Genomic DNA, 20975 nt, shown 5'->3' with positions numbered 1-20975 from the left:
CCTACGCAGGCACACTATCATTATGATTTATCTTGTGTATGTTCTACACATATTGGAATTCGGATGCGTTTTATTCTCTGGCGGGCCAGCATTCAAGTTTAACCTCTTCGTTCTTCTAAAGCGATAGGCTCTCCGGATTTGTCTTGTTTGCCAACATTTGTTGCTAATAATGTATTATATCAGGAAGCCCGACTGCCCACACTTGTTTGCGGATTCCGCATTCTTATAGTGAGAAACCTACTTGAGCATTTACGCATCGTCATTGAGACGATCGCAGCATGTATATATTAAGGAAAGATCTGTGTTCTTTGAAGAAACGTGGTTCTGTCTATACAATCCGCCGGTTCTTTTTGTGCAAGCACGACTAGAACCAATAAATGTTTAGAGACGCGAGATCATTCTCCTCAAAAAACCCGTAAATACAATTAAGGTTGAACTTGACTACATATTTCTTTCCCATGGTAAACTCCTGCCCACCCCCTGTAGATAGCTAAGCAACTTAGTACAAGATCGTTTAGCGCAACTGAAAATCGACAGTGTAACAGCAACGGACGCATCAATTCGTAGAAAGAAAGCGGGTGTAGGCATTTTAGCTCACACGCTATCCCTGTCGTATTCAATGCGACTTCCTGATTTTACACCCGTATTTGAAGCAGAATTATTAGCAATTACGTTAGCTCTTCGAAAACTTCCTGTAAATCCTTTGACAACTGTAATAGTGACCGAGTCGTTGTCAGTGTGCACAGCACTCACTTCATCCTCTCACAGTGCAGTTTTGAATGAACTATAGAAGCATTAATCCTTTGGACCTTACGTCGCGTGTGCTTGGTATGGGTACCAGGTCACCGTTGTTTGTTCTTATATGAAATGGAAGACGCACTTGCACATACAGCCCAAGATGGACCAGTCATGCGTGTTCTGCCGACTTCTGCTTATATCACCGCGGCTAGGTTTAGAAAATAATCTCTTTTGAAATGCTCAGCAAAAGAGACGTTCCAAATAACAGACTTAAACCATTTGCTTTACCCTTGGGACAATCAATGGTGTCACACACGTAACTTGGAAATCTTTCTCACAAAATGGCGACGCCGTATTCGATCCCTCATTTTTATCTACACAGGCCTGGTCCATGACGCTGTCCAGTCTATGTCATTGCTGCAAAGCACCAGAAACCATTGATCATTTGTTACTAACCTGCCGCCGATTCGTAATTCCGAGAAAGCAATACGTCAAGTTTTCATTCCGAAAATTAGGCATTGCTATAAAATCTGAAAACCTTCTCTCCTTTGGGGCATCTACATTGGGCTTTAGCTACATGTGCGTATGCAGGGTCTTGTGCGAGTTCCTTGGTGACACAAGGAGAGCGCCTAGTTAATTTTCCGATTTATTATTTATTCTTTTACAAAATTTCCATTCATGCTAAGAGACTGATTTATTATTCAATATTTTACAAATTCCAAATAAATTGAACAAAATTTATTACCTTAAGGCTTGCTCTCCTTTGAAAAACACACGTTTTCCTGTAACCATTTTTCGTTTACCCATGGGGCTTTCGGCCAATCCCCCCGGAAGTGGGTACGTGCCATCGTATAGGAAGCAAGCACGCAAGGTAAGCAGATCACTGTGATCGTTTCCGATACGATGGGCGCTGACAGTGCACTTCAGCTCTAAAGCGACAATAATGCGCTGAAGCTGCGTTATTCGAGTGATACACGTTCACTGCTTAACTCGTGCTTGTCATGAAGCTTAGTGGTAGCGCCGGTTATGTACTTGCATGAGACAAAATGAAACACTGGTTCTGTACCTTCACAGGCTCAAGACTGACTCGCACAAAGCAAATAATAATTAGTACGTTGCCTTTAGGCCACCATACGATTAATTACTCCAGCTACCATAACTAGGGCGTCAGGTGCTGCTTCCTGTATAAAATTCTGGCCTGGGTAGGCAACGATGGTATGTCTAACGAGAGAATGGGGAACATGGCATCGCCGGCTTGTTCAGGTGTGTTACGCTCCTTGTCTTTTTCTTTTCCCAGTTCACTGCTGTCTCCTCGAGCGAATAATTAAAGACATTCCCGGCGATGGACGAACACTCCGACGAATCTCAGTCGCAGGAATCTTACGTCACATCACCCACGAAGGTAAGAAATGTTTTTGTCTTTAACCTGCTTTTAACATGCTACTTGCGTAAGTGCTGATGCGCACTTTAATGGCTGTACAAAAGGAGGCAAAAAAGAAAGATGCATCATTAGGCGAAAAATATTTCTTTAATTTTCCCCCATGCCTATTTGGCTTGGCGCGCTCGACAAGAATGTGCGTTTCTTCCAGTTAATTTTCTATAAGCTAAAATTTTTACGACTCTAATCAATAACACACGCTAAACTTCAAAAAAATCTGAAATTTATTATCTAGAACACGACTTTAATAACCTTTTTATATTAATCATGAATGATTCAGCCATAGAATTCACAAAGTCAGGTATACCATCAATTTTTTTAGATACTTATACAGTAATTGGAAGGAATGCTTGGCAGAGGAAATTCCAAACATGGTATAGTGACGTGTCAGTTATTTTTCATGTCATTGTTTATAGCTCGCAAAGATAAAAAAATATTTTGTAGGGCAAATATTACAAAAGAAGACTGTAAGGGCTGAGCGCGCATGTGTATCACTCTTGGAGAATGTCACTATACACAAAGCACATTTGCATCGCACATAAGTTACCACAGCTGCTAGGCCAGACATAGTTTGAAAGCGAAGGTTTCTTTGCCTCTTCCTTCAATTTTTTCCACTGCTGCTGCCGCTGCTACCGTTCTGCACGCCGCGTCAAGGGGTGGTTCAGAGCGCGTCTATACATAAAAGGAGCGTGGCAGAGAGGAAAGGCAACGCGAGAAACTTGTTTGGACCTTTCCATCGCGTCGAATTTGCACAATGGTCTCTGGAATTGCCCGAACGTCGGCACATTAGGCGTTAGGTAGCTTTAATTATCCGTGACCCCACTGCAGAAGCATTGGAGAAACTGCAGCGTTTAACTTTTTTACAAACGAGCAAGACCAGGCGAGGAGGAGGGAGAGAATGGGTAGAACCAATTAACAGCCTTGCCACTCTTGGCTCACAGTTTCCATACGGGGGGGGGAGGGGGGAGGTGAGCGAGGAAGGAAAAAGTGAAGTGGAAAGCAACAAAACACGACAGCGGTTGCGGGCAAACTGCTACGTTTCTACTATTTCTGAAAAGTGAATATCATGCAATTTCCACAGCTGACGAAGGGCGTGCAGACGCAAGAAGCACCGTAGGATCTAGGCGACTCTATGGAAGCGGTGGCATGTCAAATCAAAACTTGTGCCCGCCGCGGTAGCTTTGTGGCTATGGCATCCCGACCACGGCAACTGCTTTCGACGGCAGTGAAGTACAAAACCTCTGGTGCACTTACATTTAGGTTCACGTTGAAGAAGGCTATGGCAATGAAGAAATTGCGATCATTGGCCAAGTCAAAGTGAAAATAGCACAGAGAGGCGTTTCACACTACGAAAAGTGTTATTCTAGTGTTATTCTAGTTTGTCGTGTTATTGAAGTGTTACCAAGCGTTATTCTGCAGTTCTTTTTTTCTTTGGTGTGATCAAGGAACCCGTACGGGTCCCGAAACGTCTTTGTGTGTTGTGTTCACCTTGATTTGGCCAGTGACCACACTTTCTTTATCATGTTACCTGACCAGGCGAACTTTCGTCGAACTCTTGGCTATAATACTAGGGTGTCAAAATTAATTCGGAGTTCGTTCCTAAAGTTTGCCTCATAATCATATTGTGGTTTTGGCACGTACAGCCCCATAATCCAATTCAAGTTTAATACTCTGCCACGATGTGCCATAAGAGGCAGTGACAATGCTCCACCCTCTCAGAGGTTATAACACATGGCGCACAACAGTGCCTCCAGCAAACACATCTCCCTGTGTGTTCTGTGTACTGTACAAACAGACAGCAGTGATGCACGCAAGGTAACGTTTAACATCAACTCCCTACTTTCGTATTGTACTAAACATTGAATAAACTAAACGTTCGTCTTCGACATCGCCACTAATTACCGTCGATCAAGGCAAACAGCACAGAAAGTATTGGTCACACTTATTCCAGAAGTGCACGGGATTTTTACAAGAGATTTACACAACTTTGTAATGACAGCTTCACAGGTACCACCGTAATCCAGTTTAATTTTAGACAGTAGTTGTTCTACAAGTCTAGTAAATTGGCAATGCTGGCATTCTTTTATTTTTTTGTTTTATTTTGTTTTTTGTCACCAGTCCGATACAGTTAACAAATATCCCAATCTTAAACTGTTGCATAATGCGGAACGCAGTTACGTCCCTGCGTCAGTGGAAATGTTTAAAAAATTCTCTAAGCTGACTTCCCATTCTGCAGCCGTTGGTATTGCTTGCCCGAACCGCTCGAGAAAAATGTCATCGGCCATTTCTGCACCACTTAAGTCACAGTGCTTCGAACCATTCGCATGACGCTGTCGTGTTTCGCACACAAGACGCTCCCTCGTCTTACGCAGGCGCCGCGCCAAAGGCAGCGTAACCCGGACGAACGCAGAGACAGACGGGTCGAGGCAGAAGATGTCACCGAAGATCAAGAATACCTGCTCGACGTCGACGCGAGCTCGAAGCGACCGCGCCATGAAAGAGAATATAGCCCCGTCGCTCAGGGCTACGACGAAGGCCGCGATGGAAGCCCCATGCAGGCTGAACTGTGGATGGATATCGTGGAGAGACAAAGAGACACCACCCCGGATGACGGAGAAGGTGAGATTGCGATAACAATAACAAAAGAAAAAGAACAGAGGAAACAGTGGGATGAACAATTTTGCAACAACCCGTTGGTCAAGAGAAACTAATGGGTATGAATGCTGCACTAACGCCGTTCCTACGGTGTTTTTTTTTTCTCTCTCTCTCTTGCTTTCTTTTGTCTTGTTGCCATGGCGCCAGCTCGTTTGGCCCACCGCTGTCAGTTCAGTGACAAGTAGCTTTACTCACAATGTAAATGTAGCTCATTCTAGAACTGCCGAACAGACGCAGTAATGTTAGTTCATGTGGTACCTGAATATAACTGCACGTGCAAAACGGAACACTCAAGTCCTGCCGTGATATATACATATACATATACATATATATATATATATATATATATATATATATATATATATATATATATATATATATATATATATATATATGTGTGTGTGTGTATATATGTGTATATATATGTATATATATACGCACACACACACACTCTCAGGCCCAGGCGGAAGAAGTGCTTCCAAATGAGCGCCAATTTGCTTTTTCTCATCGCTTCTGCGCCGAGTGCACAGCTGCACATAAAGTCATGAGCAATTAAGTCGCAAGTTACAAGTCATAAAGTCACGTCATACAGACCTTTGGCGTTCTGTCTAGCAGAGTTCGCGTATCTATTAAACGCTTCGCAATACCTACGATATTACGATGCCTAATAGTAGCGCTAAATAGTGCTTCCTTACCAAGAATACCTATCTATATCCGCATATCTATATAGCTACGTGACTCAAAACAACAGCGTGGTCACAGCGCAAACTGACATGGTCTCGCTGTCGCCAAATATTTTTTTTCTAATTCACCGTTTTGTTATATTTCTCGTAGAAACGCGCGCAACCAGGGCATCCGAGACCCGCGACGAGGGCGACCAAATCCCCGCAGCGATCTCGGAAGCTCGAGACGTGCCTAGGAGGCGAGAGCCGAGGGAAACTGCGACGATAAAGGACGTCCGCGCAAGAGCGCCCGCGTCCTGGGCGCCGAAGTACGAGTTTTCGACGAGCTCGTCAAGTTCGGAGCTGCGGCCGATAGACCTGCCACCGATGGGGAAGCGGCAACCCGCAGCCAGGGTCAGTTTGCGCATCTCCTTGTAGAAAAGCGCGTCGACTTTCTCATTTGCAGCTGTGATAACATGCACGAAGGAGGGATCGCGTTCAAGTTGCTGTTCCAAACTCTACACACTTCGCTCCATTTTAGAATAATCGTCGCTCTGGATTGTTGAACCGAGAATCCGGCACACGCCAGTTCGAAGTGCAATGGTGCGAACGAAACGTACCCTCGCGTTGAACGAGGGGGCTACGACCCGGTGCCCGTGGTGTTAGGAAGCCTAATACGGCATAACGTCGCCGGCATGCGTTAAATAATGCTCTTTAATAAACGCCACTGACTGGAACCGTGTTTAGTCCTCCCATTTGTCTCATGTTGGCGCCGCCGTACGCAGTCTTGGTGCTCCTTAGAACAAGGCCGCCGTGTGGCAGCTCTCACTGAATGCAACTGTACGTGGTCCTACGCTGGGCCTTTCTACCACGTCTAAACGTTGTTTGTTCACTCTCGAGTACTGGAGCCCGCCACGTCTTTTCCACTGCGGCATCAGTATAGTTTGAAGCATAGTATAACTTTTTTTTCCCTGAACACACGTTTGACTGGTTTATTTACAAACAGTGCCAATGGGTCCACGTACGTGCAATGCCTATACAAACAGACTGCGCACCGAAAACGAAAATTACCTGCATATCAATTTTGCGCCGTGAGAGAAAACCAATGCGATGAACGGGACGAAGCAGCCTGCATACACGCATACACCGCTGTGTTTATCTTCTCTCTACTTTCATCTCCTCTCTATTTTCTGTTAATTGTATTCCCGAGCTCTGCTAGCCCGAAACAAATGCTGGAAAACAAACTTTCTATGCGAACTTTTCCCCATGTTCTTCGCATTTCCTCGTAAACAGCGGCTCTGTACGACCCGATATGACATACTAGCCCTGTACAGACACTTGCCTTGATCAGACACTCGAATATAAGTTGATTAATTAGCTTGCGAAACATTTACGCTTCTTTTAACTTCCGCGGTTAAAGGCGTAAAATTGCGCGATTTTCTTTCCCCAAACAGTAGTACCACGGGTAACCGCAGGCTCGAAATTAATCTCTCGCTGCGTTTCCAGCCCGAGAGATCGGTGGAACGTCGCAAGAGTAGTAAAGCCAGCGTGGGCGGGACGTCTACGGCTTCGGGCCGACTGCCAGCTTCGACCGTGAGCGCGTCGAGGAGTAGGAGCCATGTGTCGCGAGCGAGTTACAAGGCGACAGGATCCGACGCGACCGCACCGGCGCATGACGGTCGACCCTCGGACACTGCGCCAAGGACGGCTGGGCCAGGGCCCTCAAAGGTCAGCATGTTCATTAAAAAAATTGCCCTTCCTAAACAGGCACTAAAGGTTAGCTTGAGATATTCGCTTTATTTATTCGTGGTGAAAGTGCCTTGAGAGCGATTTGACGAGACAATGGGATGTGTGAGATATAATAGTTGTTTTCTTTGTGGGCCTTACCTTGGGCACGAAGCTTCACTGTTGCCTCTCCTGATAAGAACAGCGAGTTGAGATGAAGTGACTCAAGAAACGAACGCACACGCCACATCTAAACGGTAAGGCTTAACAGAGCCAGTTTAGCTCCTCAATGCAAATTAGCATACTGTACTAGGCGATACAACAATCCCGTATACTTAACAGAAGTTCGTCACCTTGGCTGTTTTGTGGCCTTCCGGCCGACAGGCCATTCATGATGAAAAGTCTTTCTGTACGCAGCTAGCCCTCGACAACCTGTGGCCTGAGGTAAACAAAAGTATTGCCTTTTCTTTAATATACTCAGTACAGTGGTAGCCATTCGCGGCCACTTATGGTAGCTAACTGCGCTTGTACCAGCCAGTATGGTAACGCCCGTATCAAGTGTCCCACAAATTTTAAAGAATATCTTAATTTCTATAGATGTGTGTGTGTTAGTTAATATACGTGACAATTAAGGCGAAACCGGTACGTGTAACGTTATCCGGGCGTAGCTTAATTGTTTCGCTGGTGATATCGTCAATATAGCGGAATCTAATTGACACAATCTTCACGGGAACTGAAAAATAAAATGTATCATCCAAAATTCGTATTATCTAAAGCGAGCTCCAAAAAGCTTGAAAACAGGCGTACTCGTTGACAAACTTGACAGCAAAGGTTCGTGAGGCCTCGAGTGATACTGCTCCGTACAATGCGCTATGCGGAGCAGCAGTACCCGACGCCACACAGACCGCAGTGATCGCACTTTATTTAGCAACCTTCAAATAGCTCGTCGTTTCGCGCTCAACTTTCGCCCTAGCAATGTTCATAAAAAAAGTTCTCCTGGAATTTAGAAAACAGAAGCTGCTCTTTCTGAGCAGCGGCTTGCTACCCGTCGGTAATTTCACGCAGCCGCATCAGAGTCTTCCCGCCAGCGGCGCGCCGAGGGCGTTTTTCCTCCACTGTGGCTGAGACTTGATACGGAATGTTATTTAGGCTAGTACACTGGAATATAAATCTACGAGTTCTAAAAAATACGAGTCAAAGCCCACTTCCTCAGTCGTATAATGCAATTTGAGTCTAAAACGCGATGGCAATGACCGTATGAAAAACATTCACCGACAAATACGATCCTCCTAACGCGAAATTTGAGCGCAGCTCTAAATTGTTTTCATTTCACGTGTCAATATGTTGTCTTATGGTTATATAGGTAGGCGGTTTATATTTGGAAGAAAACGGTGTGAGTGGCGCTGCTGGCACGGTCAGTCCCTCTCGTGCGGCACACTGCAAAGGGAGCGAAGTACGGCGCGACTGCCTCGCTAATCGAGAGCTCGCGAGAGGCAGCGCGTCGGTGACGCGTGGGCGCGATTCACAGCCGCCGCCGCAAACAGACCTCCGCTCACGCAGCGCTTTGTTTTCATACAGACGAAGCGTGCTACTGCGGCGCCATATATGGTAGCCATTGTCGCCGCACAGCCCGTCCTGCGCGGCACTACGCTTTTCTTCTCGAGCTTTCGTTCCACCAACGACGAGAGCCGTCCTTCGTCCCGCGAAAATCGTGCCACCAGTGTCAGCGGTGACAACACCCAAGGCAGCCTCACGTCGAGGCTTACTCGTAGCCAATTGCCATCGCCCCCTAAAGAAGTGTTCCCCGTCGCACACACTGGTACCGCGGACTGACCTCAGCAGCTGACGCCGCAGACGAGCGTAGCCCTCCCCACCTCAGGCCACCCTGCCACCCTCCGTCCCCCCCCCCCCCCCTTGTTCTCGGAAGCGCAAACGAGATCGCCCACGCGGCTGCGGATGCCATAGCTGGCAGCAGCTTAGCGCATGCGCAGGCCGTCTCCCCTCCCCTCCTCCTCAGCTTTCCGCCTCATGCTTCCACTGCAGCCTCCTCCTCCACTTTCCTCCTCGTCCTCTCCGACTTCATTTCCCGCTGTGCTCCGCGTTCGCTTTCAACCTTCGGTGTGCTCGTGAAACACGATTACTAGGTACGATGCCTAGGCATGTGGAAGCTCAACGCAGTAGCAGGCGCCATTACTTACTTCATTACTTCTATCGGGCATCGGCCGGGGGAAAAAGTATTATCTCGAAAAACGTATTATGCGGAAACGCATCAACAAGATTTTATTCTATATCAAGTTTTGCTTTTCTTATCTACAAGCTGTCAATCTTGATTGAACTTTGTTAGGCAACGTCATTGCTTAGAAAAAGTTTTTTGTAACAGTTGCCTTCACCTAAATTTTTTCCCATCTTCTTCTATCATGAAATGCGCTTGAATATTTGGAATGATATTTTTTCCAAATGCGTTAGCGTTAGGAGTGTCAAATAAGAAAAATCTGTGAAGTGTACAACGCCGATCGCGTGGCAGAGGTAGAGAGGAGACACGAGAGCTCAGAAGAGCGTGAATGTGTATTCTTATATGGGGTGATCATTTTTAAGTTTTATGCAATACTGAAAAATCACCTGTTGTAGATACGATAACTTTAGTCCTTGAGCTGGACTGTTGAGAGAGATGGACATTGCCTGCACTAAAGACCAAAACACATATTCAGTCAATTACCATAAATTCACTAAAAACTTATTTACTACGCGGCACATATTGTAATTTATTAATTCGAGCCGGTGAGGCTTGAAGATTTATTCATTCGAAATTAATTGCAGGGCTGAAACCGCTTGGGAGTTTTGTGCTATCTAACTCACCATAAATGGTCACTGTTGGGCCAGGTACTTTTTAACAAAACGCTCCTTTATGCATTGAAGCACAAAAGCAACTTGAATGTCCATGTGAACGCCCATGGGTGTCGTCTAACACTTAGAAAAAGAATATCTTGAAACTGGTATAATCGCAATTCATTTCAAGCGGATGCGTCTTGCGAACCCACAGTCCAGGATTCCCATCACAGGCTACAATTCGCAAATATCAATATATGATGTAAAGTAAGCAAACATATATTAAGTTGCTTAGTCATTTTCGCTAATTAGTAGAATATGTCTTTTAATTCAGCGTGCTAGTAATGTCCTCCTCTTCGATTAATCAAGCTCAACGACAAGAATTATGCTATCTGCCGCATGCGATTTTCAAAATTCCGCATAACTTCAACATGATCACCTTGTATATATTTACAGCGCAACATCTTGCATAATTTACAGTCTGCTCCGGACCACCGTCAATTGCGCTTCGATCCTTGAAGAGGCCGGACGTGTGTCGAGGGAGCTCTCGAACACTTTTCCATGCGCTACACAAGGTTTAAATCATGGATCCAAGATCTCAAAGAGGCGCGACGTAACGCTAACGCATTCGTCCTGCATTTACTGCTAAAGCGCCCCTGAAGGATTGAACTGGTGTTGTTGGATTCAGAAATTTTAATATTCGAGTACTCTAAGACTTCTACTTTCCCGGAGCCTTGGCGCTTGTCTCGTTCGAGAAGGTATACTTCTCGCAGACCTTAGGATAAGTTGTCGCCGTCTTACTGAGCGCTTACTCCACATGCGCCCATCGCTGTACTTGCCTGATTCCACTTTCGTTTGCCGGATTCTTGCAGAGTAAGTGCGAACAGTTCTTTTCCTGAGGCACGATTGCGAATCAATTTCCTCAGCCTGAACCCTGCAATCTCAAATGATCCTTCACTCGATAGTCTTTCTCCATTCCATCGAGTTGAGCAAAATACAGCCCATGCACTCAAGAAGACACTACGATTCTAGATAATTGGGGTGAAACGTCTATGAAAGACAGTGACCACATCTGTCGAAAGACTGCGCTGCCATTCGACTTCATTAGATGAGGTGGAGGGAAGACTGGGGTAATGTTCTAGAACAAGGTGGCGTGACTCCCTCTGAGAGTGCGCCGTATAACACGCGAGTACCCAACGTCAAGACTTATATGTGCCACGACGTAAGGTGTCTTTCTCGCTTTACGGTCAAACCAATGATTTACACAAATTTACGTCGTCTTCATTTCTACTTTGGGAATAGTCATGCTCATAATATCTAACCACCAAGAAGTGGCCAACTTTTCATGCTTTTATTACGATAGCAATTATACAGGCACTACAGGCGCATTTCTGCCGCCGACGTCATCGGCGCCGTCGCCATGAGGTTGCGTATGAGTGAAAGCGTGTGAGGGTCAGCCGGCGAACGCGGTTCCATCTCGCTTGCGCGCGCCAGGAACACGGGCCGGATGCGTGCCCTCTCCTGTGGCGCACGAGGCCGGAGGTGGGGCGAGGGAGGAGGGGCGCTCTTCCACGGTGGCTGCTACGGTGCCTCGATGTCCTCCTCGCCCGCCACTCCATACAGAGTGGAGACAACCGCGGCGTCTACTACGGCATTGGCCACACGAAACGCGGACGCCGTAGTAGACGCCTTTTGCGGAAGCCGTAGGGACGCGTTACTGGCGCTCATGCGTCTTGAAAGCGGTCTGCGACGTGGCTAAATTGCGCGCCTACACCGGCCTCATCTTCAAAGCGATCTGCGATGTTTGCAGAATTCGCGTAGAGCCGGTAGCTTCGTTTGCGCTGTGCTTTCGACGTTTCGTGCGCATTGAGGCGACAGATGCGCGGAAATCAATACGCTCGCGGCTGCTTCCACGATTCCTAACTCCAGTGTTTTCACAGACAGTTTCCCCAGTCATCGAGCGATGTGTGCTCATGTTGAGCTGTGCGCGCGTAACGCCATGCTGGTTAATTTAGTTAAAACTCATTGAAGGGCTAGTTGGTTTAAATTCATGATAGAATGTGTAAGCGCTACTGGACAACCACGTTGAAAGAAGCAGACACACAGAGACAGCGCTGTTCCCTGGTGTCGGTTTCTTTCGACGTCCTCATTGAGTCATGCTTACGCATTCTATCATTGTTAATTTAGTTAGCAAGCGAATGCTCACAAGTTTACACTGCCGATAAAAATACTATACTTACTTCGTACTGCTATCTACTAATTTGCTATCGCAATGCTTCGGCTTTCCGGCGGAACTGCGAATTCTTTTAATTATGTTTGCATAAAATAGGCTGTGCTGCACCGTAAGCATTGACATTATGGGTTCTGCTTTGTAACCCTTCCTCTGTGGTGTACCGTGCAGTACGGTTCACTGTAGTGTGCCGTAGATGCGATGGATCTGACACCCGCTCATCTGGCGGCTAAGCATTTGCGTTACAATTGCAGAATTTGGCTTAAAAATCCGGCTCTCAAAACAAACCTTCCTTTCAACGTCATGCAAGCGGACGGTTGTGCGCGCCCTCTACGCAATTTGTCTCAGCGCACCGAATGATGTCTAGCAAACAATACTAGTCGGCGTCAGTAGACATCGAGCATGACGCTCCATATGCGTTTTTTGGTCGGTTAGACTTCAGTTCTTAGTCACGGAGAAATTCCTAAAACCTTACGCATTGGTATTCCAGACAACCACGTCGCTTAAGGACCCTACCCGCGCGGATTCCACTGTCAAGACTCCACGGCATCCGAGACAACCCAGCCGCAGCGCTGTCAGCCACAGCAATATCAGCCGCAAGTCTATCACGAAGCAGGCGTCTCAAAGATCCATCAGTGCTGGTGTAGCGGGCAAGAAACCCCAGCCCTCTGCTGAGCCGAACGTCGCCGAAACCAGCCGAGTGAGCACGGCTTCAGGGAAGCGACAGACTCCAGGAAAGGTGAGCTGCTTTCATTATTTATAGAGTCCCGCAAATGCATACGGACGGACGGACGGACGGACGGACAGACAGACAGACAGACAGACAGACAGACAGACAGACAGACAGACAGACAGACAGACAGACAGACAGACAGACAGACAGACAGACAGACAGACAGACAGACAGACAGACAGACAGACAGACAGACAGACAGACAGACAGACAGACAGACAGACAGACAGACAGACAGACAGACAGACAGACAGACAGACAGACAGACAGACAGACAGACAGACAGACAGACAGACAGACAGACAGACAGACAGACAGACAGACAGACAGACAGACAGACAGACAGACAGACAGACAGACAGACAGACAGACAGACAGACAGACAGACAGACAGACAGACAGACAGACAGACAGACAGACAGACAGACAGACAGACAGACAGACAGACAGACAGACAGACAGACAGACAGACAGACAGACAGACAGACAGACAGACAGACAGACAGACAGACAGACAGACAGACAGACAGACAGACAGACAGACAGACAGACAGACAGACAGACAGACAGACAGACAGACAGACAGACAGACAGACAGACAGACAGACAGACAGACAGACAGACAGACAGAGAGAGAGAGAGAGAACATCCTTACAATTTACGTTTCCCACAGCGGGAAATTCATACTGAGCGTGCACACAGAGCTCAAGCCGGCAGCAGAAGGCGAAGCTTGCCCGCTCCCCAAGTGCAAAGTAGCCAACAGGACAAGTCCTTGGTTAAGCTCCATGCCTTTCTCTCTTCGCATCTGCCTTTCTTTCTTGCCCTCTCACCGCTGCCGAACCGATTGAACGGAGCGTAGCGGTTCGTCCGCTAGCTTCTTTGTTTCGTAGCCAACCTTCCGCCAGGCTAAGCTTCGAAACACGTGAAACGGGAGCTGAGCTGCCCATAAACGCCAGTCTAAATCTCACTGCGGTAGCTTCTTCCTCGCATAATGTTTGGAAATACTCTTGGCTCGATCCTACGACTTTCCGCTGGGACTGCCTTGTTATTCTGCTAATCTTACGTGGAGATAGAAACTAGCCAGAGACGCGTAACGCACTAAATTCCGTGCAGCATCTTTTTTCTCATTTTCGGAGTGGGAAGGCGAGGATGGAAAGTTGTCTGAGTTCGACCACTGTAGCACGGGCCGCCTATGTTATCAAAGTACACAGCCAGTTTCCTATGCGCATCGTTTACAAGAGGGACGCATACGTTCCCTTCCATCGAAATTGTATTTCAGTAGTATCCTTAGCCGCCTGTTAGCGCATCTGCAAGGTCCATTATTAAGCTTCCAATATAATACAAAAGCTCAAACTGCGCAGCAATGGAGGATGTTAGATTAAAGAAACACGCAGGTATTTAAATGTTTCATTTCGATTTCATTTGTTTATAACGGGAATTCGAGGTAAAGAAAACAGTTGCGCAAATGGCCACGCAGCTGCCAGAACTTCCACAGCGGTCGCCCCATGTGATTAACTTCGTCATCTGGCACCTTGGGTTGACCGTATGTACGTGAAGTGAAGTACAACAATACTAGAAGCGACGACGTACTGTTGTTCTGCTGTCTGCTTCGTTAATTGTCAAAATACATATAAATTTGCTGAAACTGAACTTGAAAGCAACCGAATAGTTTGAACCGAATGGGGAGTCTATACAGATGCACTCCATATGACACTTGTGGCAAGCGCAACTGGCCAATCCATACTGCTCCGTTCCTGTGGTGGAATCAGATGCATACCACCTAATATGGAATTGTACGGGTTTACAATCGGGACGCTCGCGTCTCCTACAACAAGCCGGCCTCCGCTACAGTGTGACAACCAGCTATGACCGCTGGATACATGACAACAGATTTCACAAAACACTGCTTCAATTCATACACAACACAGGCCTCACAGCACACATATAATACACATATACGCTCCAAGAATTATGCCTTAAGGGCAAGCCTTCATCGCCATAAAAAAAAAAAAAACTGGCCAATCATGCATGCTATAGCTTTCTGTCCTGCCCGCGCTCCAGTAGCCTTGACTCCTTTATGTCAAGTTGGATGCATTGTCAAGCATGCTCGTGCGGGTATCACAGAAACAGTAGTAGACAGTACTGTACCTATTGCCATCATCTTCGCCTTAATAGGTTCACGTTTTCCCTACGCTGTCTCTGTTGTTCCACCAAGCCGCTTCCACCAGTTTGTAGCAGCAGGCTAGAGTCGCATCACTCGGCTGACCACTCCATTTTTCTCTTGTTCAAGTACCTATCTCTGTCAACTTTAAGAAAATAACGATACTTTAATAAAAAAAAGGTGTACAGGTCGAGCTTGAGTGGCGTTAAACTAACCTCCCTCTCGCAATTATCCACCATGGTGCTTTTTGCGCTGCTAAGCACGAGGTCGCGGGATGAAATCCCAGAGGTGGCGCCAGCATTTCGATGGCGGCAAAATGCAAAAGCGCCCAGGTTCCATGCATTGGGTTCACGGTAAAGAGTCCGAGGTGGTCCACACTGGAAGACCCCGTTAAGCTGAGCCTCATAATCGGATCGCGGTTTCTTTCCTGCGTAAAACCTCTGAATTTCATTTTATTTTTATTCTCTCTCTAAACTGCACTCATACAGTGGCGTTATACATGTGACTTCGTTAACCACTTCAGGCACCAATAATTGCTGTCCACTGAAAATTTTGTTTTAACACATTTTCTTTACCTTGATATTCAGGTAAAGTGTACAGTTTCAAAATGAATTACGCAATTCGATTCTGCAGTGTGTTTTGTTAATAGTACGGAACGTAGGCACCACAGGAAGACTGTTTACAGAAACGTCCGATTTGAGAGCAAATATTTCATGGCAAGCATAGCTGGAAAGAACTTCGACGGGACCTTGAGAAATATGAATGACTCTAAACATTCTGAAAGTCAAAAAAGGAGCTGAACCCGCTACACGACGCCAGGCTGAAACCGTGAGTAAACATCTGGCCGTCTTCACAATCTACCTGATTTTCCTAAAGCAATTCAAACATATTATTAAAACTTCCAGCGCGGATCCAATGAAATGTTTGAAGATGTACACGAGTCTCGGCGCGTTTCAAATTTCATTATTTTCATCGGCGTTTCTTCTTTCGATTCTCTACCCTGGAGCGAACAATTGAGGGCACAGCACCAGTAGGGGCTAGGTGCAGCAGGCATTACCGTCGCATGGACATACGTGTAGTTCGGGAAGGAAACTTTGAGTAGACGCAGTGCCCGTAACTGCCACTCATGTGAGGAAACATCAAGCGCATGGCACCGGGGAAGTGTAAATAAAGAAAGGAACGAAAATGACACAGCAGCAAAAGCACCCTGAATGCACACCGGAGGGTGGGGCTACAGGTGATCGGACAGGTGACAAGCGTCAGTCAAGTGCAGCCCCGTGTGCATTTGACTGAAGCTTGACGTGTGCAGCCCCGTGTGCACTTTGAAGCACCGTGTGCCGTGCAATGTATTACGCTTTCCGCAGGCCCCGGCCTCAACGTACCGCGACGAGAGAGGCAGCGCGATCAGCGCTGATCGCCGGTCACTGGCGTCCAAGGCAAGCGCCGATAGCCGTCGTAGCCGAGCATCCACTGGACGCCCTGGCGACCAGTCCGGCGGCAGCAAGAAGACCAGCGCTGGCCCGCCGGGCCCGGGGCACCAGCGCCACCAGCACCCCGACTGGCAAGGCAACCTCGACGCGCAAAGAGACACAAGCGCAGCCTCGATGTTACCGCTAGCCGGGGACAGTCGCTTGAGCGCCAAGTCTTCCCAGCGTTCGCTGAGGCCGATCGGTCCGGAGGAAGTTCCCCTCGACAAGATGCTAGAAGAAAAACCCAAAGGGAAACTCCTGATGATGCCGGACGGTACCTACGTGCGTCTCCAGGAGAAGAACGTATGGATAAGGTGGGCGATACGAACGTTGGTAATTCTAGCCAACTGTCCAAGTTGGTCATTTTATTAAAGGCGATTGATACGAGTGACAATGCGAAGAGAGATAGCGAACCTAAGCTGCTAGGCGACGTAAAGATTGAACAGATATTGGCTTTTTCTTCTGTTTTCCTTTTCTCTTTTCCTTAGTTTAAGATACAAGGTTCAGGAAGTGAAGAAGATATACCGGTGGTGGATGCGCACTCTTTCTAAGTTGGTTATGTATAGTCAAACGCCGTCTTTCTAAGTTGGTTATGTATAGTCAAACGCCGAGTGAACGTGCCGATGGAACTGAGAAAACATTGGAATTCCGAACAGTCTGCGACCACATCGAGTAAAGTCATGCAATAATATGTTGCAGGCATATACTTGCACAGTCGGTGAATATGTTGATGCACAGTCGGCAAGGCGGTGAAGACGTTGAAGTTTTTCTCAGATTCCGAGGTCTGTAAGCTATTGCGGTTGTCTGTACATTAGTTTTATCCAGTAAGAGTAAAGTTCTAGTAGTGGTACGTGTCCCACACCTCTTCTTCACCTTGATCCACGTTTCAGGAGCGCTCTAATAGACAATTCGAACATGTTGCTTTGTGGTGTACATACCAAAGATATATACATCATTTTCACACAGAGTACATCGTCATTTTGACAAAGTTATCGGCACAGAAAATTGACTTCTTCACAACTTACAAACATATATTTGGTTAAAGATTAGAGCGGCTGTAGGGCATTCATTGTAGCGCAGGAATAATGTGTGCTTCCATAGCGCCTCAGCTGGTAAAACCCTTATTGGCCGCATGTTCCAATACTCGCTGCAGACGGCAAAGTAGGCGGCAGAACGGAGAACGGCCATTTTAAGCCACGTTCCAATTCCGACGAAAACGTCAAAGAAGACAGCTTCGCGAAGACAGCGCCGAAGTCAAAAACAATGCAGTCTACTTTCCTGACAAAACAAGAAGCCGGCTGAGCAGGACACTTGGAAGCTCGACGGGAACGCTATCTACCCACAAAACGTAGTAATGCTTTCCTATACGCTTATTATAAGCCACGTCGCGTTTTTCATAGGTTCGTAGACGCTATGACAAATAATGCGTGCTCTTGTCAATTTTTTTTTTGTCATCGTGAGGTGACGTCATGTCGTAGAGGCGTACTCCGCGGGTCTACCACATGGTTCCAGACGCGTTCCTTTGCTTGGGCTCAAAGCTGTGTCGGCTGTTTCCTTAGTCGTCTAGGTAAGCTGTCTGCAACGCTGGCCAGAATCGGAACACATCCATCGAAGCGAAGCCGTATTCGATAGCGGTTGCATGGCAGTGACAAAATTGTTCTTACGACCTCCTGCGTCGGAGATTCGCTCAATTTACCTACGGCTTTTTATTGGTCGGTTTCGTAGAGAGAGATGCTTTTTTCACCATGACAATGTTTGTCGTCTTCTCTAGGGGCGTGTGCTGTGTTTACTGCACACTGTTTTGCATCACGCTTAGTGAAGCAGCCATGAATCCGAACTTGAGCATCTTTCTCCTGCAGAGCGATGCAAGAAAAGTACCTAGCCATTGACTTCAAGGCATGCAGCATCAAAGTAGGTTTCGGTCTGATGCTCATCTGCTTCATCTACATCATCATGTTTCGTCAGGGTAAGCGAACCTTGGCAGCCACTTGGAATGTTGTCGCACAGCGCTGTTTCCTGACACTCTCAAGCACGAGGCTATGAATCCGGGGCTGAATTCATAAAGCTTAATTCACAAATTCACCACGTCTGTAAATGCTCTTTGCCACTGGTGGGCCACCGCCATTAATATCTCCACAGTCGTGTCGGGCTAGTACTTACTCTTACGAACAATACTAGCATAATTAACTGTTTTTGTAAATATGGGCTTTGATATCTTGCTGAATTAACACGAAACGCGGTGGATTGATGATTCAGTTGGTAAGCGAGCATGGCATTGCCGAGGGGCACTGACGCTCGCGACCAAAAAATATATCGCAGGCGAACTGCATAATCGTACGGTCGTGTCAATCCAGCTTAGCCGTGTACGCTACAGTCAACTTGAGGAAACAATCTCTTCTGGCCGATACCTCCTTTTTTTCATGAGCACGTGACTTTATGTGACCAAATATTTATGCTTTTCCTTGTCACTAACTTTAAAGTCATGTGTTTGTGTAACGAAGGCCGCAACTGCAGTTCTTTGAGAACTGCAGTTACCTGTACTTTGCCTAGCCCCCTCGAAGTACATGATTCCAGCATATTAGCCTGTGTATTCATAAATACATATGGAAATCGGTTCCTGTAAGCGTATGGGGCGCATGCTCTCATGTCATGTACAAACATCTTCACAAACATGTACTCGGACCTAAATGTGCTAAAAGGTGTAAATAGTCAAGTACAAAAGTTTCTGTTTTGCCACTATTATTTCTTGCAGATATCTTATTAAACATGGCTATATTCGGTAAGCATTCACGGTAAAATTAACTACTTTTCCCGAAGATTCTCAGCATTATCTGTCATTTTTTGCATCTCGTGTGCATTTCTAAGTATGGTATAAGCAGTTTTGAACATCAAAATTTTCATTTCTTTGTTTTTTCTTTTTCGCGGGAACACCACTCAGTCATCTATTCAATATAAACCATAACACAGGGTCCACCATGACACCCCAGGCAATTTAACAAGAGCATTGCCTAAGTATTCCGACGTCTCGCTAAGTTCCTAGCCTAGCGCAATTCCATGAAATGTCCAATTACAGAGGGCAGCGTTTCTCTCTGCACATTAAAAAAAAAGAATTCAAGGTTACCACACATCTGTTCTTATATGTCGCAGTGATATCGCATTTCCCGGCCCGGATTGTGCAACGTAAGAATCCACACTGTTACTTACCCGGTTCTTAGTGTGAATTTGCCTTCGTAGGCACCCTTCGGCTTTTTTACCGTGTAATGTTAGCATTTTTTTCCAGAACAATCATTAGGTGATCTTGCCGCGTTTTTTTTTTTTGCATAGGTGGTCCGTGAACATTTTCACCCATATTGCAGTCTTACTAAACTTGCTTCCTTTTATTTTCTTCAGTGCGAGATTACCTTTATGATCCAGATACAGACGCGGAAAGCAAGGAAAAGTACAAGCATGGTAATAAAACTTCACCAGGTAAGCTCGAATCACATAATTTCCCCCTCTTGGGGAGGGAAGAGTACACATTCTCAACAGAGGTGTGCGAATACTCGAAATTTTCACTACGAATCGACTTCTATTTCGCGTCAAAGAGTGTGATTCGAAAATTTGATATTCGAGTCCTTCGAATGCTCTATGGCGACAGAATATACAATCTTAGAGTGATAATTTCAGACTGCTTGTGGTAAAAAATAACGGGAACGAGTGGTTCGCAAGCTTTTAAAAATTTTTCTTTAAGACAACCTGATAGAGCGGTTAGTATTTCCGGGTTTTTTTGTTGTTGTTGTAGTTGTTGTTGTTGTCCTTTTGACTACAAGCTATTCAGTTCAACTTACTCACTGAACACGTACACTAGCTGTATTGAGGGCGAAGAAGCATGAGCCGAATTCACGAAATTTTTTGTTCGTACTGATTCTTTGCGATTGGCCGGCCACTTTCGCTAACATTGTGTCCAAAATCCTGACTTGCTAGAAGTTGCTCTTACAAACAGTTACAGAGCAAGTGATATTCTTGTGCAAATTTTCGTGCAAAATTCATGCTCTCGTAGCACACGGCGCGAAATCGTCTTCGCGCTTTCCAACGAAACAATGAGATGTTTTAAAGATAAACTCAAATCCTACAGCAACCCTTGGAAACCACTAGAAACCAGGAAAATACGGCTGTAAGACTAATTCAAGCGGTGAATGTTTTTTTTTCTTCCCTTGTTTTGCCGAATATGGTTTCAGAACTAAGATATATGAGATTGAATACTTAACTGTAGTCTAAAAGGAGGCTTCACTGTTTACCCCTCGCCTATCGAACGACAAAATGTAAAAAGGAAACTGCTAAATTCGTTCAATTTGGAGA

General features: G+C 46.2%; 1 protein-coding gene across 2 annotated transcripts in view; it reads left to right on the top strand.

The window, feature by feature from the left end:
* The first annotated feature begins 1579 nt into the window (after positions 1–1579).
* LOC135907825 (serine/arginine repetitive matrix protein 2-like) overlaps positions 1580–20975 on the top strand; it is a 32502-nt gene continuing 13106 nt past the window's right edge. The window contains exons 1-11 of one of the 2 annotated variants that reach the window (XM_070540582.1): positions 1580–1609; positions 2036–2140; positions 4549–4795; positions 5666–5907; positions 7000–7221; positions 12765–13013; positions 16533–16951; positions 18497–18603; positions 19390–19416; positions 19785–19817; positions 20028–20105. In XM_070540582.1, the coding sequence (XP_070396683.1) occupies positions 2081–2140; positions 4549–4795; positions 5666–5907; positions 7000–7221; positions 12765–13013; positions 16533–16951; positions 18497–18603; positions 19390–19416; positions 19785–19817; positions 20028–20105 (1684 nt within the window). In that variant the 5' untranslated portion in view covers positions 1580–1609; positions 2036–2080. The remainder of the gene's footprint in view (positions 1610–2035; positions 2141–4548; positions 4796–5665; positions 5908–6999; positions 7222–12764; positions 13014–16532; positions 16952–18496; positions 18604–19389; positions 19417–19784; positions 19818–20027; positions 20106–20975) is intronic. The other variant, XM_065439581.1, reaches the window with a different exon arrangement.

The sequence above is a fragment of the Dermacentor albipictus genome, chromosome 6 (assembly GCF_038994185.2).
Source record: "Dermacentor albipictus isolate Rhodes 1998 colony chromosome 6, USDA_Dalb.pri_finalv2, whole genome shotgun sequence".
NCBI classification, from domain to species: domain Eukaryota; kingdom Metazoa; phylum Arthropoda; class Arachnida; order Ixodida; family Ixodidae; genus Dermacentor; species Dermacentor albipictus.
This window is presented reverse-complemented; position numbering and strand designations above follow the sequence as displayed.